At 49.5% G+C, this 27,059-nt stretch overlaps 1 protein-coding gene across 2 annotated transcripts; it reads left to right on the forward strand.

Moving 5' to 3' along the window:
• The first annotated feature begins 228 nt into the window (after positions 1–228).
• Positions 229–26,957, forward strand: DYNC2I2 (dynein 2 intermediate chain 2). Of its 2 annotated transcripts, XM_077284378.1 has the most exons (10): positions 335–512; positions 5,405–5,506; positions 8,141–8,398; positions 10,209–10,318; positions 16,911–17,068; positions 17,293–17,402; positions 17,559–17,726; positions 22,888–23,120; positions 26,113–26,270; positions 26,649–26,957. In XM_077284378.1, exons 3-10 carry the CDS (start codon positions 8,318–8,320, stop codon positions 26,885–26,887), a joined length of 1,257 nt encoding a protein of 418 aa, XP_077140493.1. In that variant the 5' UTR covers positions 335–512; positions 5,405–5,506; positions 8,141–8,317; the 3' UTR covers positions 26,888–26,957. The 2 variants fall into 2 exon arrangements, with proteins under 2 accessions (XP_077140492.1, XP_077140493.1); XM_077284377.1 differs by lacking the exon at positions 5,405–5,506 and having other exon boundaries at positions 229–512.
• The last annotated feature ends 102 nt before the right edge of the window (positions 26,958–27,059 follow it).

Consider the following 27,059-nt stretch of genomic DNA (forward strand, 5'->3'; position numbering starts at 1 on the left):
CACAGTTCTCAGCCGAGCGCCCAATAATATCATTCAAAGCTATTTTTTCTTTCATGAACTTGTCGGTGTATTTAAGAGCTACGGTGTTTGAACACTCAACATGTCCATCTCGATACGACAACTCGGTTCTTATGAGTCTGCCCTTTTTAAAGATGGCAACCGGTGTTTCACTGGAGGTGACTTTCTTCAATGGCATACTTAAAACGCGTAGTTCTACACATATCGCTTGTCCTGCACCTGTATTGGTTTCCTCTGTATTTCATAATTCTTCAGTTTTCAGATGATGAATAAAATTTGCAATAACCTGGTGTGGAGGCGTTAGGCGCAGCAAGATGTCGCGCCGGTGACGTCATTAGCTGCGCCGCTAATACCAGCTTATGGTTGCCGAGGTAACCCGGGCCATCGGTGACCGCCGGCGACGCGCTCGGGCCATGAGCTTCGTAGATGAAGTCACAGATGTGGTGTCGGCGGAATCTGTATGGAGGAAATCGCAGGGGGCGAGATGTGACTCCGTGAGTTATTCCTGTCACCAGGACGGGGCCATAGGGGGAGACCCCATCAGAGCAGCCCCCATAGCAGCCATAGTGACAGTCAGAGACCCCCCATAGCAGCCATAGTGACAGTCAGAGACCCCCCATAACAGCCATAGTGACAGTCAGAGACCCCCCATAACAGCCATAGTGACACATAACAGTGACAGTCAGAGACCCCTCCCATAATGACACATAATAGTGACAATCAGAGACCCCCCATAACAGCCATAGTGACAGTCAGAGAACCCCATAACAGGCATAGTGACAGTCAGAGACCCCCCATAACAGTCATTATGACACATAACAGTGACAGTCAGAGACCCCTCCCATAATGACACATAATAGTGACAATCAGAGACCCCCCATAGCATCCATAGTGACAGTCCGAGATCCCCCATAACAGCCATAGTGACAGAGACCCCCATAACAGCCATAGTGACAGAGACCCCCATAACAGCCATAGTGACAGTCAGAGACCCCCCATAACAACCAGTGACAGTCAGAGATCCCCCACAACAGTCATAATGACACATAATAGTGACAATCAGAGACCCCCCATAACAGCCTTAGTGACAGTCAGAGACCCCCATAACAGCCATAGTGACACGTGACAGTCATAGACCCCTCCCATAATGACACATAATAGTGACAATCAGAGATCCCCCATAACAGCCATAGTGACAGTCAGAGACCCCCCATAACAGCCATAGTGACAGTCAGAGATCCCCCATAAGTCATAATGACACATAACAGTGACAGTCAGAGACCCCTCCCATAATGACACACAATAGTGACAATCAGAGACCCCCCATAACAGCGTTAGTGAGTCAGAGACCCCCATAACAGTCATAATGACACATAACAGTGACAGTCAGAGACCCCTCCCATAATGACACATAATAGTGACAGTCAGAGATCCCCCACAACAGTCATAATGACACATAATAGTGACAGAGACCCCCCATAACAGCCTTAGTGACAGTCAGAGACCCCCATAACAGCCATAGTGACAGTCAGAAATCCCCCATAACAGTCATAATGACACATAACAGTGACAGTCAGAGACCCCCCATAACAGTCATAGTGACAGTCAGAGACCCCCCCATATCAGCCATAGTGACAGAGATCCCCCACAACAGTCATAATGACACATAATAGTGACAATCAGAGACCCCCCATAACAGCCTTAGTGACAGTCAGAGACCCCCATAACAGCCATAGTGACAGTCAGAGATCCCCCATAAGTCATAATGACACATAACAGTGACAGTCAGAGACCCCTCCCATAATGACACATAATAGTGACAATCAGAGACCCCCATAACAGCCATAGTGACAGTCAGAGACCCCTCCCATAATGTCACATAATAGTGACAATCAGAGACCCCCCATAACAGCCATAGTGACAGTCAGAGATCCCCCATAAGTCATAATGACACATAACAGTGACAGTCAGAGACCCCTCCCATAATGACACATAATAGTGACAATCAGAGACCCCCATAACAGCCATAGTGACAGTCAGAGACCCCCCATAACAGTCATAATGACACTTAACAGTGACAGTCAGAGCCCCCCATAAAAGCCACAGTCAGAGACCGCCCATAACAGCCATAGTTACACATAACTGACAGTCAGAGACCCCGTAACAGCCATAGTGACACATAACAGTGACAGTCAGAGGCCCCTCCCATAATGACACATAATAGTGACAATCAGAGACCCCCCATAACAGCCATAGTGACAGTCAGAGACCCCCCATAACAGTCATAATGACACATAACAGTGTCAGTCAGATACCCCCCCATAATGACACATAATAGTGACAGAGACCCCCCCCCATAACATCCATAGTGACAGTCAGAGACCCCCCATAGCAGCCATAGTGACAGTCAGAGACCCCCCATAACAGCCATAGTGACAGTCAGAGACCCCCCATAACAGCCATAGTGACACATAACCGTGACAGTCAGAGACCCCTCCCATAATGACACATAATAGTGACAGAGACCCCCCCATAACATCCATAGTGACAGTCAGAGACCCCCCATAGCAGCCAGTGACAGTCAGAGACCCCCATAACAGCCATAGTGACAGTCAGAGACCCCCCATAACAGCCATAGTGACACATAACAGTGACAGTCAGAGACCCCTCCCATAATGACACATAATAGTGACAATCCGAGACCCCACATAACAGCCATAGTGACAGAGACCCCATAATAGCCATAGTGACAGTCAGAGACCCCCCATAACAGTCATAATGACACATAACAGTGACAGTCAGAGACCCCTCCCATAATGACACATAATAGTGACAATCAGAGACCCCCCCATAACAGCCATAGTGACAGTCAGAGACCCCCATAACAGCCATAGTGACAGTCAGAGACCCCCCATAACAGTCATAAAGACACATAACAGTGTCAGTCAGAGACCCCCCCATAATGACACATAATAGTGACAGAGACCCCCCCATAACATCCATAGTGACAGTCAGAGATCCCCCATAGCAGCCATAGTGACAGAGACCCCCCCATAGCAGTCATAATGACTCATAACAGTGACAGTCACAGCCCCCCATAACAGCCACAGTCAGAGACCACCCATAACAGCCGTAGTGACAGTCAGAGACCCCCTCATAAGTCATAATGACACATAACAGTGACAGTCAGAGACCCCTCCCATAACAGCCATAGTGACAATCAGAGACCCCCACATAACAGCCATAGTGACAGAGACCCCCCCATAACAGCCATAGTGTCAGTCAGAGATCCCCCTATAAGTCATAATGACACATAACAGTGACAGTCAGAGACCCCTCCCATAACAGCCATAGTGACAATCAGAGACCCCCACATAACAGCCATAGTGACAGAGACCCCCCCATAACAGCCATAGTGTCAGTCAGAGATCCCCCCATAAGTCATAATGACACATAATAGTGACAATCAGAGACCCCCCATAACAGCCTTAGTGACAGTCAGAGACCCCCATAACAACCATAGTGACACATAACAGTGACAGTCAGATACCCCTCCCATAATGACACATAATAGCGACAGTCAGAGACCCCCCCCATAACAGCCATAGTGACAGTCAGAGATCCCCAATAACAGTCATAATGACACATAACAGTGACAGTCAGAGACCCCTCCCATAATGACACATAATAGTGACAGAGTCCCCCATAACAGCCATAGTGACAGTCAGAGACCCCCCCATAACAGCCATAGTGACAGTCAGAGACCCCCCATAACAGCCATAGTGGCAGTCAGAGACCCCCCATAACAGTCATAATGACACATAACAGTGACAGTCAGAGCCCCCCATAAAAGCCACAGTCAGAGACCACCCATAACATCCATAGTTACACATAACTGACAGTCAAAGACCCCGTAACAGCCATAGTGACACACAATAGTGACAGTCAGAGACCCCCATAACAGCCATAGTGACAGTCAGAGACCCCCCATAACAGCCATAGTGACACATAACAGTGACGGTCAGAGACCCCTCCCATAATGACACATAATAGTGACAATCAGAGACCCCACATAACAGCCATAGTGACAGTCAGAGACCCCCCATAACAGTCATAATGACACATAACAGTGACAGTCAGAGACCCCTCCCATAATGACACATAATAGTGACAATCAGAGACCCCCCATAACAGCCATAGTGACAATCAGAGACCCCCCCCCATAACAGCCATAGTGACAGTCAGAGATCCCCCATAAGTCATAATGACACATAACAGTGACAGTCAGAGCCCCCTCCCATAATGACACATAATAGTGACAATCAGAGACCCCCCCATAACAGCCATAGTGACAGTCAGAGACCCCCATAACAGCCATAGTGACAGTCAGAGACCCCCCACAACAATCATAATGACACATAACAGTGACAGTCAGAGACCCCCCACAACAGCCATAGTTACACTTAACAGTGACAGTCAAAGACCCCCGTAGCAGCCATAGTGACAGAGACCCCCCCGTAACAGCCATAGTGACACACAATAGTGACAATCAGAGACCCCCCATAACAGCCATAGTGACAGTCAGAGCACCCACATTTCAGCCATAGTGACAGTCAGAGACCCCCATAACAGCCATAGTGAGTCAGAGACCCCCATAACAGCCATAGTGACAGTCAGAGACCCCCCATAGCAGCCATAGTGACAGTCAGAGACCCCCCCCCACAACAGCCATAGTTACACATAAGTGTGAGACCCCCATAACAGCCATAGTGACAGAGACCCCCCTGTAACAGCCATAGTGACACACAATAGTGACAGTCAGAGACCCCCCATAACAGCCATAGTGACAGTCAGAGACCCCCCATAACAGCCATAGTGACAGTCAGAGACCCCTCCCATAATGACACATAACAGTGACAATCAGAGACCCCCCATAGGAGCCATAGTGACAGTCAGAGACTGCCATAGTGACACATAACCGTGACAATCAGAGATCCCCCCATAACAGCCATAGTGACACATAATAGTGACAGCTTCAGACACCCCCCGGTAACAGCCATAGTGATAGTCCCCAATAACAGCCATAGTGACACATAATAGTGACAGTCAGAGATCCCCCATAACAGTCACAGTGACAGTCATAGCCCCCCCATAACAGCCATAGTGATACATAAAAGAAACCCCCCATAACGATACCAGCTACAGTGACTTGTAAAAACGACAGGAGAGGCCCCCCGTACCTGTACCGGCTACAGTGACCGTCAGAAGACCCCCGTAACAATGTCAGCCGGGTGACACCTAATAGTGACAGCCGTAACCCTCCCCCATATTGGTATGTGTGTATATATAGTATATGTATATAGAGGTGTTATCTGTCATTATACAGGAGGAGGAAGTGAGCTGTGATATCACCTACTTTGATTGGTAGATCCTGTGTTACCTACTGGATATAGAGGTGTTATCAGTCATTGTACAGGAAGAGGAGGAGGTGAGCTGTGACATCACCTATTGTGAATGGTGAATCCTGTGTTATCTACTGTATATAGAGGTGTTATCAGTCATTGTACAGGAGGAGGAGGTGAGCTGTGACATCACCTATTGTGATTGGTAGATCCTGTGTTATCTACTGTATATAGAGGTGTTATCAGTCATTGTACAGGAGGAGGAGGAGGTGAGCTGTGACATCACCTATTGTGAATGGTGAATCCTATGTTATCTACTGTATATAGAGGTGCTATCAGTCATTGTACAGGGGGAGGAGGAGGTGAGCTGTGACATCACCTATTGTGAATGGTGGATCCTGTGTTATCTACTGTATATAGAGGTGTTATCAGTCATTGTACAGGAGGAAGTGAGCTGTGACATCACCTATTGACTCCCGCTGACGAAGGCACGCCGCCGAAACGCGCGTAGGGGAAAGTGGCACCGTTATCTAGGTATTGGTAATGCATCTTTGTTATTATTATGTAGTATCCTTGATATTTATTGGCAGTATGTGGTGGTCTTGTCATCATTAGTCTCTTTATACTGTGACCTTTTTCTAAAATACAGATGTAGCTATGGTGAAAAATGTTTTTTGTTAAATGTATTATTTCTGACTGTCTTCTTTGGATATATGGGTGTTTTTACCTATTTTTACCTAGTACAACATTGTTACCTTCTGCCATTTATTTGTTTTTGTAATTTTGTATTTTTGCCCCCTACCCAATGTGGTGCCACTCAGATCTAGTCTGATTTTTTTCAGACACTAGTGGCTATTTTTATCTTGGTGTATTGTCTTTTTTCTGTGCAATAAAATTTATATTTTGTTCTATATACGTCTTATTGTGTATATGTTCTCATGTATATAGAGGTGTTATCAGTCATTGTACAGGGGGGGGAGGTGAGCTGTGACATCACCTATTGTGAATGGTGGATCCTGTGTGTCACGGATCCCTACTCCGTGGTGTCACTTATTCGTCACGTGCCTGCTCTCACACGTGACTTGGGGTTGTGCCTGCAAGGGTTAATCTATCTCCCCTCTCTCAGTCCAGCATTCAACCTCTGTCCTATGCTGTAATGGGAGCATAAATCACACACCAACCCAGGCCACACACCCACTCATACACGCTGCCACCACTCATCGAATACACGGGCGATGAGTCCCGGAAAATAATAATAATACTAATAAAAATATGTCTATCACTCATAAGGCCCACACACCTTAGGCTATGGATTCGTTTAGAACATTCAAGGTTCAACTTGTTAAAGTTTTATACTTTAATAACAAAAGGTTCAATGCTTACAATAAGAAAAAGGTATAAAAATATGATAATAAAAAGACATACAACTTATGCAAAACAGTATAAAATAAACAGGAGAAACTTACAGAAATTATCTAACTGGTAGTTGCTTCTGCTCCCTGAGGGGGGGTGAATGGAGTTGGTGGAACACATCAGCTTCTCAGGCTGCCCTCACATGTGAACACAATTCTCTGTCTGCAGCCTAAATTTATAACTTTGGTCTGGAGGTCAGGTTTCTGGACTGGCCCTTCAGGTCAATATCATAACTGCTGCCTGTTTGATTGGGCCACGGCCGCGCCCCCAATGAATACATTATTTTCTCTTGAGATACGTGTGAAAAGGTTCTCAGGAATAGATGCCCTCCGGACGCAATTAGCATCTCCCCTCCAACACCTAGAAGGTGCCAAATGTTCCTTTTCTTCTTGGCTCAAGCTAGACCTCCTGGTGAGATATGGAGACACAATTTCTACTAGTTCCAAGGAAGTACCTATTAACACCTAGGTGCGACTTGCCTTCAGGACAGATGTTACATTATCACTAGGCACACATATAACCCTAGACATATGCCACTACACACATTATATATATATATATATATATATACATATATACATATATATACACATATTTTACCACACTGTGTTATCTACTTTATATAGAGGTGTTATCAGTCATTGTACAGGAGGAGGTGAGCTGTGACATCACCTATTGTGAATGGTGGATCCTGTGTTATCTACTGTATATAGAGGTGTTATCAGTCATTGTACAGGAGGAAGTGAGCTGTGACATCACCTATTGTGAATGGTGGATCCTGTGTTATCTACTGTATATAGAGGTGTTATCAGTCATTGTACAGGAGGAAGTGAGCTGTAACATCACCTATTGTGAATAGAAGTGTTATCAGTCATTGTAATCCTGCCTCTGCTAATAAGGAGTCTGCTGCAAACTTTTCCTGAAGGAATGGGAAATTTGAGCCCCAGTTGTCAGTGTTAAAGTTCCAAGATTAATAATTTTGTTTTTTAATAAAGTGAATTAAAAAAAGAAATGCCAAAATCAAAACAAAATATATATATGTAACACAAAAAGCTGCTTTAAACATTAGGTCAATTTCTGACGAGACATTCCTTTTAAGTGGGTTTACTGTGGGTTCTCGGGTTCGCATATCTCTCTGTCTGCCACATACTTAGATTTGGTCTTCATGTGCAAATTAGACACTGCAGACAGTAACTGATACATTCTGTGTACAGCGCTGCACAATATGTTGGTGCTATACCTAATTTCCAAGCCATCTGTAGTTCTGTTTCCTTATGTATTGCTGATATGTGTGTGTCTCTCTTTAGAGAAGCTGCCAGACACGTCCTATTGCCAGTAAGGAGTCCTCTGTGCAGGTGCGTGAAGCTAGTGAGGCTGGCACACAGACCGAGTGGAAGCAGGACCAGCGAGTTCTAGATATCGACCTTGGACCTCTCCTGGATTACCCTGATGTAGGAAAGTTTCTGAAACGCGTGGAAGGCAACATGATCCGAGAGCTGAAGAAGAACTGGAAAAGTCATGCTTTTGATGGCTTTGAAGTGACATGGGAGGAACAGAACCCACAGGTAATTAAAAGGGTCTTCCTGTACTAGGGTATCGATGACTTATCCACAGGATAATATCACATTGGTGGGAGTCCGACACCCAGCACCCGCACTGATCTGCCACTTACGGCATCAGCGGTAGCCAGATATACACTGCTCAAAAAGTAAAGGGAACACTAAAATCCCACATCCTACATATCACTGAATGAAATATTCCAGTTGCAAATCTTTATTCATTACATAATGGAATGCGTTGAGTAGAACAAAACATAAAAATGATCAATGTAAATCAAAAGGAATATCCCATGGAGGTCTGAAGTTGGAATGATACTAAAAATCAAAGTAGAAAATCAAATTACAGGCTGATACAACTTCAGTGGAAATGCCTCAAGACAAGGAAATTATGCTCAGTAGTGTGTGTGGCCTCCACGTGCCTGTATGACCTCCCTACAATGCCTGGGCATGCTCCTGATGAGGCGGCGGATGGTCTCCTGAGGGATCTCCTCCCAGACCTGGACTAAAGCATCTGCCAACTCCTGGACAGTCTGACAGACTGCCAAACCGGTCATGCTGAAGGATGTTGCAGGCAGCAGATCGCTCTCCACGGCGTCTCCAGACTCTATCACGTCTGTCACATGTGCTCAGTGTGAACCTGCTTTCATCTGTGAAGAGCACAGGGCGCCAGTGGCGAATTTGCCTATCCTGGTGTTCTGTGGCAAATGCCAAGCGTCCTGCACGGTGTTAGGCTGTGAGCACAACCCCCATCTGTGGACGTCGGGCACTCAGACCATCCTCATGGAGTCGGTTTCTAACAGTTTGTGCAGACACATGCACATTTGTTGCCTGCTGGAGGTCATTTTGCAGGGCTCTGGCAGTGCTCCTCCTGTTCCTCCTTGCACAAAGGCTGAGGTAGCGGTCCTGCTGCTGGGTTGTTGCCCTCCTACGGTCCTCTCCACATCTCCTGGTGTACTGGCCTGTCTCCTGGTAGTGCCTCCAGCCTCTGGACACTACACTGACAGACACAGCAATCCTTCTTGCCACAGCTCGCATTGATGTGCCATCCTGGATGAGCTGCACTACCTGCCACTTGTGTGGGTTGTAGAGTCCGTCTCATGCTGCCATGATTGTGAAAGCACAACCAACATTCAAAAGTGACCAAAACATCAGCCAGAAAGCATTGGTACTGAGATGTGGTCTGTGGTCCCCACCTGCAGAACCACTCCTTTATTGAGTGTGTCTTGATAATTGCCAATAATTTCCATCTGGTGTCTATTCCATTTGCACAACAGCATGTGAAATTGATTGTTGATCAGTGTTGCTTCCTAAGTGGACAGTTTGATTTCACAGAAGTTTGATTTACTTGGAGTTATATTCTGTTGTTTAAGTGTTCCCTTTATTTTTTGGAGCAGTGTATATAGTGTATGGAGCCAGATCAGCTCATGTAATGACTGAGGTTTGGACAACATGAATCATATGAATGAGGCATTAGATAACGTGTACTGACAGCTATCACCCCCGATGCCCCCCCGTACACATGCACACACGGATTGGCTGCCCATACACAGTTGATTAATGTTGTCTGAACCTAACAGCCATTTGAAGTTTTGGGCTGTTGTCCTCAGCGGAAATAGGTGACCACTAGAGGTGTCTGGCTGCGGCTTTCTGCCCTGTTCCCATTCAGAACACATGCACACTCAGCCGAGACGAGCGTGCATAAGTATGTACGCCGTAATTGAGAAGAATATCTGTATAGGGCCTGGGAAGGATGAAGAATTTCTGCAGCCTGGAAGTGACATCTCTTCATTTGTGCGTTCCCCGTTTCTATATACAGGTGTCCTGCTTGCATAGTCTACAGTATCCTGATGCGGTGGCTGAGAATTTTCAAGTCACCAGTGTTACCTGGAACGCCACGGGATCTGTGATTGCTTGTTCCTACGGCAGGTGAGGTACTGATATCTGAGCTTTTACAGCTGCTGTTTAGGATAGCAAGTGTTGCAGACCATGGGAATCTTCTTTTCTTTATCGCCTCTCATTGGGGGACACAGGAACCATGGGTGTATGCTGCTGCCACTAGGAGGCTGACACTATGCAAATAAAAAAGTTAGCTCCTCCTCTGCAGTGTACACCCCACCGGCTGGCATTATACTCTTCAGTTTAGCTTAGTGTCAGTAGGAGGTGGACACGGGTCTTTCATTAGACCCTTATCTACCTCAATGTGCGTCGTTTCTTTTCAGGTTTTCCGGAAGGGATACAGGGTGAACAGTCACACCTGTAGTCCCACAAGGCGGACTATGAGTACGGCGTGTACTGCCACCCCGTATACTCATAGTTCCCTCACCAGGACCAAGATCCTAGCACACAAGCGTGCTTAGAAGTCCGGTCCTGGCTCCGTCCCCCACCCACTCGCCCACCAGAGCCTGTCGGTTGCGGAGACGAGGACGTCCATCAGCTCCAATGGACGTCTCATACCTTCTTTTCAGGTTAGTTTCGGCGTGGGATGTTTTAGGTGAGTATTTCCCCTATCCCATCCCAGATCTCTGGGTGACCCTCTTATACCTGGTCATTGCCTGCATCCATGCAGCGGCGTGGCCGGGATTGATTATCGCGCGGTGACCTCCGTAGGCACGCACATTTCTTCCCCCCATGCTTCATCGGCTTTCTTCCTCTATCCCCGGTGGTCCTCACAGCACGGCAACCCTGCAGGCTGTCGCGCCGATCCTCCTGCGGCGAGCTGCTCTGGCTGGTGCTCACTGTGGCGCCTTTTCAGCGGCACAGCCTGTAGGCTACTGCGCCGCCCGTTTTCCCTTGCGGCGCACCTTTCCGGCGCCGCACCTTTCCGGCGCCGCGGCTCCTCTCCTCGGCCGCCGGCTCCTAATTTAGGCCCCGGCTTCTGCCGGGGCCTACTTCCGGCCCTTGCAGCGCACTTTTCCGGCGCCGCGGCTCTTTTCCCCGGCCGCCGGCTCCTAATTTAGGCCCCGGCTTCGGCCGGGGCCTACTTCCGGTTTTCTCTCTCCCCCACTTCTGCCTCTGCGGGCGGGTTTTTTCCCGCCCGACATATGTGCCCTGCCCACCGGCGCCTCCGTGTCTGGCTCCGCCCCCTTTCCTCCAGGGAAACTCGTCTGGTCACCGCTTCACAGCAGCAGGAGCTCACGCAGCGCGCCCCGCATCTGCCACCCCGGGATCGTTTACCGCATCTCTTCTGTGGGCACAGCACGATCTGCGGCGGGGTTTTTCTCCAGTCAAGTACTTTGCCATCTTCCAGGACCGGGTCCGTGAGTAGCTGCACTGCAGACTGACACCCCCCTATGTCTCCACTGTCCCCTAACCTGCTGGCATTTTCTTCAGGGACCTCTCAAAATGTCTAACTCTAAAGGGGGCCGCTCTCGCCCTCCTACTTCTTCCTCTAAGTCTTCTGTCTTAGTCAAATACTTTGCTTGTTCGTCCTGTAACAGCAAACTTCCCTCAGGTCAGTCCTCTCCGCTCTGTCAGGCCTGCAGCAACTCGATTGTTCCCACCGCCCAGGATCCCCCGGCTGATCCGCCCGAGAGTGATACCCCCATCCCAGGCTGGGCCTCCTCTCTGTCTCAATCGGTGGCCGATTTAACACGGGTGTCTCAAACCCTGGTGTCCGTACTGGATCGGTTACCCCTGCAGACCCCTGCAGTTGCCAGCGGGTCGCAGGAACCGCCGCCCGAGCCCTCCTTGATAAGCCACAAAAGGTCCAGACAGGAACGTCGTTCTGAGTCCTCTTCTCGCTCCATCTCGCCACACGGCCCTCCCCTGCGGTCGGTGTCCCCCCGATCCTCCTCCCCTGAGTCAGGCTAGGCTTTCTCTGATGCGCCCTCGGAGGATATTTCGGAGCTGGATTCTAACCAAATCGCCACCATGAGAGATATTGTCCAGAATCTCATTGGGGCAATAAACCAAACCTGTGGCATCAAGGATCCCTCTACGGAACCCGCAGATCAGGCGGTTTCGTTTAGACAGGCCAAACCACCCTCCAAGTTTTTTGCTCCTCATCCTGAATTCGTGGAAATCTTGTCCAGAGAGAGACAGAACCCGACCAGACGTTTTCAGAGGGGAAAATGCCTGGGCGTGTTATATCCTTTTCCTCCAGAGCTTACCGCCAATTGGACGGTCTCTCCCTCGGTGGATCCCCCTGTTTCCAGGCTGTCCACCAACACGGTGCTTCCTCTGTCCGGCGGAGCATCTCTGAAGGACTCTAACGATAGAGTTGTAGAATCCTTCGCGAAGTCAGCCTTTGCTGCAGCGCTATGCCCAGCTTTTGCTTCTACGTGGGTTTCTAAATCCATTTCCAAATGGGCCAAAGATCTCCGTCAAGGTATCCTGGACGGGGCGCCTCCTGCGCAACTAGCGGAGCTTGCCAACCAAATTTCCCACGCGGGTGAATATCTGGTCTCCGCCTCCCTGGATGCCGCGTCTTGTGCTGCTCAGGCTTCTAGCAATGCTGTTGCCATCCGCCGGACCGTTTGGCTCAAGGCCTGGCAGGCGGACTTATCTTCCAAGAAGTCCCTTACCAGTCTGCCCTTCCAGGGCTCTCGTCTATTTGGTTCCCAGCTGGACCAAATCATTAAGGACGCCACCGGGGGTACAAGTTCTCTTCTCCCCCAGGCTAAGCCTCGTCGCCCTCCTCCTAGACGGCAGTTTCGGCCCTTTCGCCGCTTCGCTGCGTCAAGCTCCTTTTCCCAGCAGCAACAGAGGCCACAGGCACGTCAAGAGAAGAAGGCGGTGTCCTTTAGGCCCACTCCGTCCTGGCGTCCTCGCTACTCCCAGGGCAGATCCTCCAGGCCCAGGACTGGAAGATCCACCTCTGCATGACTCTCGGCAAGACTCCAGCTCAACTCCCAGGTTGGTCGGCCGTCTTCTCTTTTTCATGGACATCTGGCTTTCCGCAGTAGAGGACGCATGGGTCAGGGAAGTTGTATCCTCGGGATACAAGATAGAGTTCGTTTCACGACCCCGGGATCGTTTCTTCGAATCCCGTCCTCCAAGAGATCCCGCTCTAGTTCTGGGCTTCTTCGCAGCCATCGCTTCTCTCCTTAAAGCCGGAGTAATCGTTCCTGTCCCAGAAAAAGAACGGTTCACGGGTTTCTACTCGAACCTTTTTGTGGTACCGAAAAAAGACTGCAAGGTTCGCCCCATTCTGGACCTCAAATTGCTGAACAGGAGAGTTCGTCTGAGACACTTCAGGATGGAATCCCTTCGTTCAGTAATTGCTTCCATGGAGGCCCAGGAATTTCTGTGCTCAATAGATATCCAGGACGCCTACCTCCATGTCCCGATAATTCCCGGTCATCACCGTTTCCTGCGCTTTGCAGTGCTCCGGGAACATTTTCAGTTCGTCGCCCTGCCGTTCGGCCTCGCAACCGCTCCAAGGGTGTTCACGAAGATCATGGCGGCTCTGATGGCTATCTTGAGAGTCAGAGGCCTGGTCCTATTTCCATACCTCGACGACATCCTCATCAAGGCTCCGTCTTTTTCTCAGGCTCACGAAAGCCTGTCCATTGTTCTCGACACCTTAGTCCGTTTTGGGTGGCTGGTCAACCGGAAGAAGTCCTGCCTTATTCCTTCTCAGCGCATCATCTTCCTGGGCATGCTCTTCGACACTCGTCAGACCAAAGTCTTCCTTCCCAAAGACAAGAGATCCACTCTTTGTCGGGACATACGCCTACTCCACGGTCCTCGGCCTCCCTCCCTCCGATCGGCCATGAGGGTTCTGGGAAGGATGGTAGCAACATTGGAAGCGATTCCCTTAGCCCAATTTCACTCGCGACCCCTCCAGCAAGCCATTCTGTCTCAATGGGACAGGTCCGTCTTCTCCCTGGATCGACCGATCCGCCTCTCTTCTCGTGTCAAACGGTCTCTCAACTGGTGGCTGGCGTCACCCCTCGTCTCCCAGGGCAGGTCCTTCCTTCCAGTTCACTGGCAGGTGGTGACGACGGACGCCAGCCTGCTCGGCTGGGGTGCGGTTTTTCGCCACCTGACGGTCCAGGGCCGTTGGTCGTCGCAGGAGTCATCTCTGCCAATCAATATCCTCGAAATTCGGGCCATCTTTCTGTCCCTCCGCCACTGGGAAAGGATTCTCAGGGGCCTGCCAGTCCGGATCCAGACGGACAATGCCACGGCCGTGGCTTATGTCAACCATCAGGGGGGGACCCGGAGCTCCTTGGCCCTTGCCGAGGTATCCAAGATCCTCCTTTGGGCAGAGGCAACAGTTCCGGTGATATCCGCGGTGCATATCCCCGGCGTGGACAACTGGGCCGCCGACTTCCTCAGCCGCGAGGGCCTCGCGGCAGGGGAATGGTCCTTGCATCCGGAGGTCTTCCATCAGAATTGTGTTCGATGGGGGACTCTGGACGTGGATCTCACGGCGTCTCGAATCAACAGGAAGGTTCCGCAGTTCGTCTCCAGGTCTCGCGATCCTCTCGCAGTGGGCGTCGACGCTCTAGCCATCCCTTGGTCACAGTTCGTGCTGCCCTACCTGTTCCCTCCCCTTCCATTACTTCCCAAACTGTTGAAGAAGATCAAGGCGGAAGGGGTGCCGGTCATCCTGATCGCCCCGGATTGGCCCAGGAGAGCTTGGTTCGCAGAGCTCGTCAACCTTCTCGCGGACGCTCCCTGGCGCCTTCCAGACAGGCCCGATCTGCTGTCTCAGGGTCCGATCTGCCACCCGAATTCTCGGTCCCTCAGTTTAACGGCGTGGCTGTTGAGACCGCGGTTCTAAGAGCGTCCGGCCTTTCGGACCGGGTGATTCACACCATGATTCAGGCTCGGAAGCCCTCGTCTTCCAGGATCTACTACCGGACCTGGAAGGCTTACTTCCGTTGGTGCGAGTCCAACCGTGTTCCATCTATGACCTATTCCCTGCCTTCTCTTTTGGCCTTCCTTAAGGCAGGACTGGATTCGGGCCTGGCTCTTAGCTCCCTGAAGGGCCAGGTCTCTGCGCTTTCCATCCTCTTTCAGAAGACTTTAGCTTCTCGGCCACAGGTTAAGACCTTCCTTCAGTGAGTAGCCCACGCTGTCCCGCCGTACAGGGCCCCTGTGGATGCATGGGATTTAAACCTGGTACTGGACGTTCTGAGGGTTTCTCCCTTTGAGCCTCTCAGGGAGGTTCCCCTGTCAGTTCTATCTTGGAAGGTGGCTTTTCTTGTGGCCATCACTTCTATCCGCCGCGTTTCCGAGCTGGCGGCCCTGTCTTGCCGTCCTCCGTTCCTGGTCATCCACCAGGACAAGGTGGTCCTCAGGCCTCCGCCTTCTTTTCTTCCTAAGGTGGTTTCCACTTTCCACCTCAACGAGGACATCGTTCTTTCTTCTTTTTGTCCAGCTCCGACTCATCCTCTGGAGCGATCGTTGAACAAGCTGGACCTCGTCAGGGTAGTGAAGGTCTATCTGGATAGAACCTCCACTTTCCGGAAGACGGATTCCTTTTTCGTCATTCCTGATGGCTCGCGCAGAGGCCAGCCGGCTTCTAAGGCGACTATTGCTCGCTGGATCAGATCTCCAATCTTGGAGGCTTACCAGGTCAAGAACAGAGTGCCCCCTCCTGGAATAAAGGCTCACTCTACCCGGGCAGTCGGCGCCTCCTGGGCGGTGCGCCACAGGGCTTCCGCCCTACAGCTTTGCAAAGCGGCAACTTGGTCTTCCATCCACACGTTCGCCAAATTTTACAAGGTCCATACCTACGCTTCGGCGGACGCCAGCCTAGGCAGAAGGATCTTGCAGGCGGCAGTGGTGAGTCCTCTGACCTGATGGAAGTCTGTTTTCCCGCCCTAGGGACTGCTTTGGGACGTCCCATGGTTCCTGTGTCCCCCAATTATTATTATTATTTATTATTTATTCCCCAATGAGAGGCGATAAAGAAAACAGGATATTTGGTTGCTTACCGTAAAATCTGTTTCTTGGAGCCTCCATTGGGGGACACAGCTCCCTCCCAATGTTTCTGTTGTTATATGTTATATGACTGTTCTCACGTTTACAGTTCTCAAGTTTGTGGTTATGGTTTTTCAACCTTGTTCATTATCTCCTACTGCTTTCTCACTAACTGAAGAGTATAATGCCAGTCGGTGGGGTGTACACTGCAGAGGAGGAGATAACTTTTTTATTTGCATAGTGTCAGCCTCCTAGTGGCAGCAGCATACACCCATGGTTCCTGTGTCCCCCAATGGAGGCTCCAAGGAACAGATTTTACTTTAAGCAACCAAAAATCCTGTTTTAGGTTGCACCCATTGTGCTTCTGCTGCTTACATGTGTATCAATACATTGCAAGCTGCTCCATGCTGATCATGATCAGTCCTGAAAGCTGGGACTCCCCATCAACTCCATCTCCACAGCTTAACATGGATCTATGTCCATTTCTAATCTAATTAAATTTGGAATTAAACTTAGATTTATGATCAGATGAAAGGAGAAAATGCTGCAGATTTTTTCTCTAGCAAAACAAACCATTCCTTTTCCTTGGAGAAATTTAGTCTTCTCACATTTTTTTTCTCGATTTCCTCTTTGCCGTCTTCAGGTTAGGAGATGGAGACTGGAGCACCGAGAAGTCCTACGTGTGCACGTGGAATCTGGACCGACAAGGCTTTAACCCCAGTCACCCCGATGTTGTCCTAGATGTACCCAGTTCAGTCATGTGTCTGGCGTTTCATCCCTCCAGGCCGTCCCTTATAGCTGGTAGGTGCATATGTACCACAATTGGGTGTACATTGTAGCGTGCTGCCCCTACAGCTGCCAGCCATGATTGCTTCTCAACTGGGAGATTAAAAACTGCATTGAAACCTACAGATGTAATGGAGCTGAATTTGTAATTTTGAGTGATTCTTTTATGGTGGCCAAGACAAATCTATCTCTGCTGCATTAGTTTTCCTATGTTAACCTTATCTCTCCCTCTTGTCAAGGTGGTCTCTTTAACGGAGAAGTTCTCGTGTGGGACACAAGTCGGGCAGATGATCCGCTCATTGGAAGAACTGGGCTCTCAACAGATAGCCATATGGACGCCGTCTACCAGGTAATGATGGACGTTAATATGGCATCTTTATGTGTACTGTATGGTGAGACACATAAGTCCGTCATTTATCCTGCAGGGGTTGTCGCCCAACTACAAATATTTTCTGTAGACTCTGTTCAGTTTCTTCCTTCGCTACCATTCACTGTGGTCTGACAGGTTCGATGGCTCCCGGAGGTCCCACAACCTCAGCGGCTGCAGGTCCTGAGTGTTTCTTCTGATGGGAAGATCCTTGTGTGGCAGATGGAAAAGGACGGACAGCTCGTGCTACACAATGGGTTCGCTCTGGTCGCTCAGCAAATGCCCAGCAACTCCCGGATAAGCAAGGTAGTGTACAAGTCTCGCGGGCGTGTCCTTGCTGGGTATTGCAGGTGTCTTCTGCTAATGGGTTATTCCTATCTTATAAAGTGATGAAATATTACTCAGATGTACGTGTCGAAATCTTTTATACTCCATTGTGTAAAGCCGGGTACTCACAGATTGTCTTCCCCAGGAGATTACAATGCTAAAACCTCTCTTGATGCTCTTCTCCTTGGGGGACAGAAACAACTCGTGGCATAGGCAGCTGCACACCCTAAATCTTACGTGGCCTTCCTGTGCCCCCCAGGAGTAGTGCATTACTGCAGCTGTCCACAGTTTCCATGATAGGCCGCACTCTGCTTCTTTTCCTCATCATTGCAGGCAGTGATCATTCCACAAATGCCCCTCCATAGGTGGAGTCATTGTGTTATACAGGTTACCCTCCTAGATGGTGCCACTGACATTCCTACACTGTTATTGTGAGCAGAAAGAGGCTGCATTACTGCACCTTTCTATGGGTGGAGTGGTGTGTGTCCCCAAGAGTGCATCCCCCCATCTCTCGTCTCACAAAGACTACCACCATTTGCAAACCCTCGATTCAGCACTAGACAAAGAGCAAACCCCTTCCTTCATACCCCACTTTCCTGGTCCTCTCATTCCCATGCCTCCACTTTGGTCTATATGACAGTGCCCTCTTGATTCTCCTCGGGTGGGGGTTCTCAAAAATGTCTGGCTTTCTCACATCGTTAGTTCTTTGGTCTGATAGGTTGTCTTTTCAGGCCACATCATATTTTCCAACTTTACCTCCGCTCTTTTTTTTTTTTCTCAATCCGATTTTTCCCGTCTCCCTCTTGTAAATCTCATCTGTCAGTAATTTTACACTCTATACGACATGAGGGAGGGATTGTTCCCCGCCACCAGATCAAAAGTTTTGAGGGTTTTTGTTCAAACATTTTCATGGAATCCAAGAGGGGCAGATCTACAGCTGCTTCTCACAAAATTAGAATATCATCAAAAAGTTAATTTATTTCAGTTCTTTAATACAAAAAGTGAAACTCATATATTATATAGAGTCATTACAGACATAGTGATCTATTTCACATGTTTATTTCTGTTAATGTAGATGATTGGCATACAGCCAATGAAAACCCAAAAGTCATTATCTCAATAAATTAGAATCATTAACAAAAACACCCGCAAAGGCTTCCTAAGCGACTAAAAAGGTCCCTTAGTCTGTTTCAGTAGCTCCACAATCATGGGGAAGACTGCTATATGGACAGATGTCCGGAAGGCAGTAACTGACACACTCCACAAGGAGGGTAAGTCACAAAAGGTCATTACTAAAGAAGCTGACTGTTCACAGAGTGCTGTATCCAAGCATATTAATGGAAAGTTGAGTGGAAGGAACAAGTGTCTTAGAAAAAGGTGCACAAGCAACCGGGATAACTGCAGCCTTGACAGAATTGTTAAGAAAAGGCCATTCAAAAATTTGGGGGAGATTCACAAGGACTGGACTGCTGCTGGAGTCATTGCTTCAAGAGCCACCACACACAGACGTATCCAGGACATGGGCTACAAGTGTCACATTCCTTGTGTCAAGCCACTGATGACCAATAGACAACGCCAGAAGCGTCTTACCTGGGCCAAGGAGAAAAAGAACTGGACTGTTGTCAGTGATCCAAGGTGTTTTCAGATGAAAGTAAGTTTTGCATTTCATTTGGAAATCAAGGTCCCAGAGTCTGGAGGAAGAGTGGAGAGGCCACAATCCAAGCTGTGAAGTTTTCCATAATCAGTGATGGTTTCTGCTGGTGTAGATCCACTGTGTTTTATCAAGACCAAAGTCAGCGCAGCCGCCTACCAGGAAATTTTACAGCACTTGATGCTTCCCTCTGCCGACAGGCTGTTTGGAGAAGGAAATGTCATTCTCCAGCAGGACTTGTCACCTGTCCACACTGCCAAAAGTACCAATACCTGGTTTACAAACAACAGTATCACTGTGCTTCATTGGCCAGCAAACTCGCCTGACCTTAACCCCATAAAACATCTATGGAGTATTGTCAAGAGGAAAATGAGACACCAGACCCAACAATGCAGACGAGCTGAAGGCTGCTATCAAAGCAACCTGGGCTTCCATAACACCTCAGCAGTGCCACAGGCTGATCGCCTCCATGCCACGCCGCATTGATGCAGTAATTGATGCAGAAGGAGCCCCGACCAAGTATTGAGTGCATTTACTGAACATACATTTCAGTAGGCCAACATTTCGGATTTTAAAATATTTTTTCAAGCTGGTGTTAGAACGTATTCTAATTTACTGAGATAATGACTTTTGGGTTTTCATTGGCTGTAAGCCATAATCATCAACATTAACAGAAATAAACACTTGAAATAGATCACTCTGTCTGTAATGACTCTATATCAGGGGTGGGGAACCTTTTTCCAGCCGGGGACCATTTGGAAATTTCTACCATCATTCGGGGGCCACACAAAAATGATCATCTTGAAAATTACCACGGTATATTTAGTCAAACAATTAATTACGGTAACTCACCCTTAATATTACGGTTCTTTGGTTGCAGCTGTGATGTTAGGTGATACTGATCATGTTGCTTCTCACATTTGCTTTTGCAGGTTTGTGTCGGCCAGGAGAGCAGTCAACGTTTTGTCATAATAAGTTTTGTAAATCATATACATCACCATAGGAGACGCTGAGACAGCTGTATATACATCACATAGGAGACGATGGGACTGCTGTATAAGCATCACATAGGAGACGATGGGACTGCTGTATAAGCATCACATAGGAGACACTGTGACTGCTGTGTATACACCACATAGGAGACGCTGAGACTGCTGTATCTATCTCACATAGAGGATTTGGAGACAGCTGTATATACATTACACAGGACATGCTGGGACTGCTGGAAATACATCACATGGGAAACGCAGGGACTGCTGTATATACATCACATAGGAGACACAGGGACTGCAGTATATACATCACAGGAGATGCTGGGACTACTGAATGTACATCACATAGGAGATGCTGGGACTGCTGTACATACATAACAGGAAATATTGACACTGCTGTATATGCATCACAGGAGACTCTGGGATCATATAAATTACAGGAGGGGCTAGGGGGCATACACATCACAGGAGATGCTGGGACATATTCATCACTGGGGAGGCTGGGGGGAATAGACATCACTGAGGGGCTATATACATCACTAGGAAGCACAGACAGCACTGGGGGTATATATGTCCCTGGGGGAATATACATCACTGGTGGGGTCACATACATCACTGGGGGCTATATACATCACAGCTGGGGGGGGTATCACTTGTGGCACATACAGCACTTGGGGAGGGGGGCTATACATCACTGGGGGGGACAGGCATCGCTGGGGAGGCACATACATCACTGGGGGACACAGATCACGTGGGGGGGGCACAGAGATCACAGGGGGGAAGCAAAAAGATCGCTGGGGGGCACAAAGATCACCTGGGGTGGCACGAAGATCACGGGGGGGGGCACAGAAATCACAGAAGGGCACATAGCTGGAGGGCACAGATCACAAAGGGGTACATAGCTGGAGGGGACAGAGATTACAGGGGGCACAGAGATCACATGGGGGCACAAATATCACAGGGGGTACATAGGGGGGCACATGGATCACAGGGGGGCACATGGATCACAGGCGGACAGAAAGTTGGGAGTCTCAGGTCACAGGGGTGCATATAGCTGGGGGGCACAGAGATCACAGGGAGGGGCATATAGCTGGGGGGCAGAGATCACAGGGGCCACATAGCTGGTGGGCACAGAAACCACAGGGGGCACATAGCTGGGGGGCACAGGGATCACAGGGAGGCATATAGCGTGGGGAGGAGGCACAGAGATCACAGGGGGGAGGGCACAAAGCTGGGGCCACAGAGATCACATAGGGGCATATAGCTGGGAGGCACAGAGATCACGGGGGCATATAGTATGGGGGCACAGAGATTATTTTAGGGCACATAGCTGAAGGGCACAAATCATCTGGCCCAGAAATCACCTGCAGACAGGCACAGAGCTGCAGGCACATAGATCGCTCTGGACTCTGGCAGCAGCTCCTCTTCCGGGACAGGAGGACGGGAGAGTATTGGGCGGTAACCCCGCCCACCCCAATGACGTCATCATTCATGTGCAGGGCAGGAAGCGTTCTGTAAGGAGCGCTGCGTGCACTTGGGGGTTAAAGGGCCGACAGCTGACAGGATACGGCTGCCGCCCGAGTATTGCGGACTCAGGGGACCTGCCCGTGAGCCGCATGAAAAGTTCCCGCGGGCTGCAGGTTCCCCACCCCTGCTCTATATAATATATGAGTTTCACTTTTTCAAGATATTCTAATTTTGTGAAAAGCACTTGTATTAGTTCAGTTTGTACCTTAAGCTTCTCAACAAATGTGCTCGGGTCTGTCACTTCTGAAATGAGTCCCTGAGGTCAGTGATCATCTCCATGGAATAAGGGCAGTGTCTCTCTTCAGTGGATATAATGGATGCGGATGTACATGTCCCCTTAAGGCTATATGCACACGTTGCGGATTCGTAGCAGTTTTCCATACGTTGTACAGTACCATGTAAACCCCATTTTTAGATTGTAACTTTTCCATTCAGTGTTGTGACTGCATCCTTGGCTTTCACCAAACTTCCCTAAGGCAGGCGGTCCGCACACAATGGTGGGGGACTTCACCCTCCATCTGCCTTTGCTGGTTTATACTGGCTCCATTGCTTTCTTCTTCCCCTAATGGGCTGTCGCTCTCTCACCCCTCCGATTACCTTCCTTCATTCCCCTCCATTGTCTTATCATTTTTATGAACCTGATCCACCAAGGTTGTAGGGAGACAAATCGCCTTTTCCCAGTATCATTCCGGAGCCCCAGTGCTGTATCCGTAAAGACAGCGCTATAACTGTGGATCTTCACAGGCATCAGGCAGAACATACAGTATAAAAGCCAAGACGGAACTACCAGGATCCTCACACGGGGGATGATTGCACCCCCAGATCCCTTTATGGGTCGCAGGGCTTTATCATTGCCCAGTAATGCTGGGGCAGATGGCAGCATACCTATATGTATCTCAATGTACAGTTATGTAAGTCTTGGCTTTTCTTACATTAGATGTATCTCTAATGCGTCCTTTTACCCTTGCAGCACGGCCGTGGTGACACCGTAGCGGGGGCGACGTGCCTTTCCCCTTCACATTTCGATCCGAGTGTCTTTGTTGTTGGAGTAGAAGGTGGCTACTTGATCAAGTGTTCCATGGCCGTCCAGACAGTGGCCCTAACCAACATGCCTTCCTCTGTTCCACTGAGGGCCCCGGCCCAGTTTACCTTCTCACCCCACGGAGGACCTGTCTATTGTGTGGACTGCTCCCCTTTCCACAGGTAAGAAACATTGCAGAAGATCAATAATTGATAAATAATCATCTCTGTAAATTAGGCCCTGTGTGTCTGCTGCAATAGGCCACACCGTGGGGCCAGAAGATTGTAGGTTTCAGCTGCTGCCACTAGGAGGCAGGTACCAAGGAACGAGTGCCAGCGCCGGTGACACAGGCCCCAATATCATCTAGTGCCGAATCCACAACACACAAACCCCCTGCTCCTGGGACAATGTGTTCCCAAATGTGGAGGGTGAACAATGCTTCCTCTCATGAACTAGTCTTTTTCTACAGTCAGTCCAAGTTCTTCCAAGTATTCCACTTGTTTCCTACTAATGGATTCCTCTGCTGCTCACTTCCGGTTCTTTCTATATGGGGCCTTCAGGGATTTTTTTCTAGCTGGGGGGTCTCTGTCTCTTTTACTTTCAGTTCAGAGTGGGAACCTCTGTTATAAACTACACAATAGGTCTATGATATGAGCACCTCTCCTCTACAGGGTCCATCCCATTTCTAGAGAAGGGGTGGGCAATTAACTTTCCTGAGGGGCCACTTGAGAGACAGTGACTGTTGCAGAGTGCTAAGCCAAGGGTAAAATAATTATATCACTTAGTATTGAGAATTTAGTATGCTGACATTCCCCTATATACAGTGTCAGCCCCACAGCCTCTTATGTACAGCACTCGCCCCAGACTTCCTACATACAGTGTGAGCCCCCACGTAGCCTCTTATGTACAGCACGCGCCCCAGTCTTCCTACATACAGTGATCCCCCACGTAGCCTCTTATGTACAGCACACGCCCCAGTCTTCCTACATACAGTGATCCCCCACGTAGCCTCTTATGTACAGCACACGCCCCAGTCTTCCTATACAGTGTGAGCCCCCACGTAGCCTCTTATGTACAGCACGCGCCCCAGTCTTCCTATACAGTGTGATCCCCCACGTAGCCTCTTATGTACAGCACGCGCCCCAGTCTTCCTATACAGTGTGATCCCCCACGTAGCCTCTTATGTACAGCACGCGCCCCAGTCTTCTAATACAGTGTGAGCCCCTTAGCCTCTTATGTACAGCACGCGCCCCAGTCTTCCTATACAGTGTGAGCCCCTTAGCCTCTTATGTACAGCACGCGCCCCAGTCTTCCTATACAGTGTGAGCCCCTTAGCCTCTTATGTACAGCACGCGCCCCAGTCTTCCTATACAGTGTGAGCCCCCACGTAGCCTCTTATGTACAGCACGCGCCCCAGTCTTCCTATACACAGTGTGAGCCCCACTTAGCCTCTTATGTACAGCTCATGCCCCGGTCTTCCTATACACAGTGTGAGCCCCCACGTAGCCTCTTATGTACAGTACACGCCCCGGTCTTCCTATACAGTGTGAGCCCCCACATAGCCTCTTATGTACAGCACACGCCCCGGTCTTCCTATACACAGTGTGAGCCCCCACGTAGCCTCTTATGTACAGCACGCGCCCCGGTCTTCCTATACACAGTGTGAGCCCCCACGTAGCCTCTTATGTACAGTACACGCCCCGGTCTTACTATATACAGTGTGAGCCCCCACATAGCCTCTTATGTACAGCACACGCCCCGGTCTTCCTATACAGTGTGAGCCCCCACGTAGCCTCTTATGTACAGCACGCGCCCCAGTCTTCCTATACACAGTGCGAGCCCCCACATAGCCTCTTATGTACAGCACACGCCCCGGTCTTCCTATACAGTGTGAGCCCCCACGTAGCCTCTTATGTACAGCACGCGCCCCAGTCTTCCTATACACAGTGTGAGCCCCCACGTAGCCTCTTATGTACAGCACGCGCCCCAGTCTTCCTATACAGTGTGATCCCCCACGTAGCCTCTTATGTACAGCACACGCCCCGGTCTTCCTATACACAGTGTGAGCCCCCACGTAGCCTCTTATGTACAGCACGCGCCCCGGTCTTCCTATACACAGTGTGAGCCCCCACGTAGCCCCTTATGTACAGCACACGCCCCGGTCTTACTATATACAGTGTGAGCCCCCACGTAGCCTCTTATGTACAGCACGCGCCCCAGTCTTCCTATATACAGTGTGAGCCCCACTTAGCCTCTTATGTACAGCACACGCCCCGGTCTTCCTATACACAGTGTGAGCCCCACTTAGCCTCTTATGTACAGCACGCACCCCGGTCTTCCTATACACAGTGTGAGCCCCCACGTAGCCCCTTATGTACAGCACGCGCCCCAGTCTTCCTATACACAGTGTGAGCCCCCACGTAGCCTCTTATGTACAGCACGCGCCCCGGTCTTCCTATACACAGTGTGAGCCCCCACGTAGCCCCTTATGTACAGCACACGCCCCGGTCTTACTATATACAGTGTGAGCCCCCACGTAGCCTCTTATGTACAGCACACGCCCCAGTCTTACTATACACAGTGTGAGCCCCCACGTAGCCTCTTATGTACAGCACGCGCCCCAGTCTTCCTATACACAGTGTGAGCCCCACGTAGCCTCTTATGTACAGCACGCGCCCCAGTCTTCCTATACACAGTGTGAGCCCCCACGTAGCCTCTTATGTACAGCACGCGCCCCGGTCTTCCTATACACAGTGTGAGCCCCACTTAGCCTCTTATGTACAGCACACGCCCCGGTCTTCCTATACACAGTGTGAGCCCCACTTAGCCTCTTATGTACAGCACACGCCCCGGTCTTCCTATACAGTGTGAGCCCCCACATAGCCTCTTATGTACAGCACACGCCCCGGTCTTCCTATACAGTGTGAGCCCCCACATAGCCTCTTATGTACAGCACACGCCCCGGTCTTCCTATACAGTGTGAGCCCCCACATAGCCTCTTATGTACAGTACACGCCCCGGTCTTCCTATACAGTGTGAGCCCCCACTTAGCCTCTTATGTACAGCACACGCCCCGGTCTTCCTATACACAGTGTGAGCCCCCACGTAGCCTCAATCTCTTCTATTAATGGCAGCCGTTATTTTACCACTGTCATTCTTTGGTTGTCCTTGTAGGAATATCTTCCTGAGTGCAGGGACAGATGGACACGCTCACCTGTACTCCATGCTTCAGGAGAAACCGCTGACTTCTTTGCAGCTCTCCCAGAAATACCTCTTTAGCATTCAGTGGTCTCCAGTGCGTCCACTGGTTTTTGCAGCAGCTTCTGGAGAAGGTAAGACCAGAGGAACTATTCATGTCTAAGAAGGTTGTACGCTGCTGCTGGAGCAGTATTAGATTAGTTGGCCAATTTCTACAGGTTCAGTTCATTGTATATGTGCTGTAAGCTTTATCACGTGCCCAATTATCAGAATATTGCAATGCCCCATAGTGAGAGAACATGCCAACATGGGCTTTGGCGGGTCATAATGTAACCATACATTTTTTTTCATGACTTGTGTGTCGTGGTAACTTGCAGGTTTCACCGCGTACTCCCCTTGATTTATTGTAACATTGCTATACTGCAGTTTTTGGCTGGCAATGAATCTTGCAGCCCTAATCTAAGATAACTGAACTCAGTCCACAGTCTAACTTTCATTTATTCTGCCAAAAGGTGAAGTTCTGCTCTTTGATTTTGGAAAAAGCTCCCAGAAGCCATCACTCAGCATAAAGCAAACATCTGATGAGCAAGCAGTTCACTGCCTGGCGTTCAACCGAGCACAGACCCAGCTCCTGGCTGCCGGAGACGGCAGCGGTGTGGTGAAAATATGGCAGCTGAGCTCTGACTTCACGGAGCAAAAAGCTCGCGAGATGAAGGTACTGGAGGAGCTGGCCGGGGCGGTCACAGACTGAGCCTCAGGCATTGGAGCCATCCTGTACATGTATACCAGTGTAAATAAAGCCTTATTTATGGGAGACAGCATGCCCAGTCTTTGTGTATGGTGTGGGGGGAGAGGTAAGAGTGCTGGATTCAGCAACACACCATTACTTTGCTTTAAAAAGTTGTAATAATAATCCAGGACCA

The sequence above is a fragment of the Ranitomeya variabilis genome, chromosome 2, assembly GCF_051348905.1.
Source record: "Ranitomeya variabilis isolate aRanVar5 chromosome 2, aRanVar5.hap1, whole genome shotgun sequence".
NCBI lineage: Eukaryota > Metazoa > Chordata > Amphibia > Anura > Dendrobatidae > Ranitomeya > Ranitomeya variabilis.

Excerpts from the sequence above, each read along its gene's own strand:
- DYNC2I2 (XM_077284377.1), top strand. The coding sequence starts at position 378 with ATGGTTGCCGAGGTAACCCGGGCCATCGGTGACCGCCGGCGACGCGCT. Across the intron at positions 10,319-16,910 it reads ATTGCTTGTTCCTACGGCAG|GTTAGGAGATGGAGACTGGA; the intron begins GTGAGGTACTGA and ends TGCCGTCTTCAG. Across the intron at positions 17,727-22,887 it reads GCAACTCCCGGATAAGCAAG|CACGGCCGTGGTGACACCGT; the intron begins GTAGTGTACAAG and ends TTACCCTTGCAG.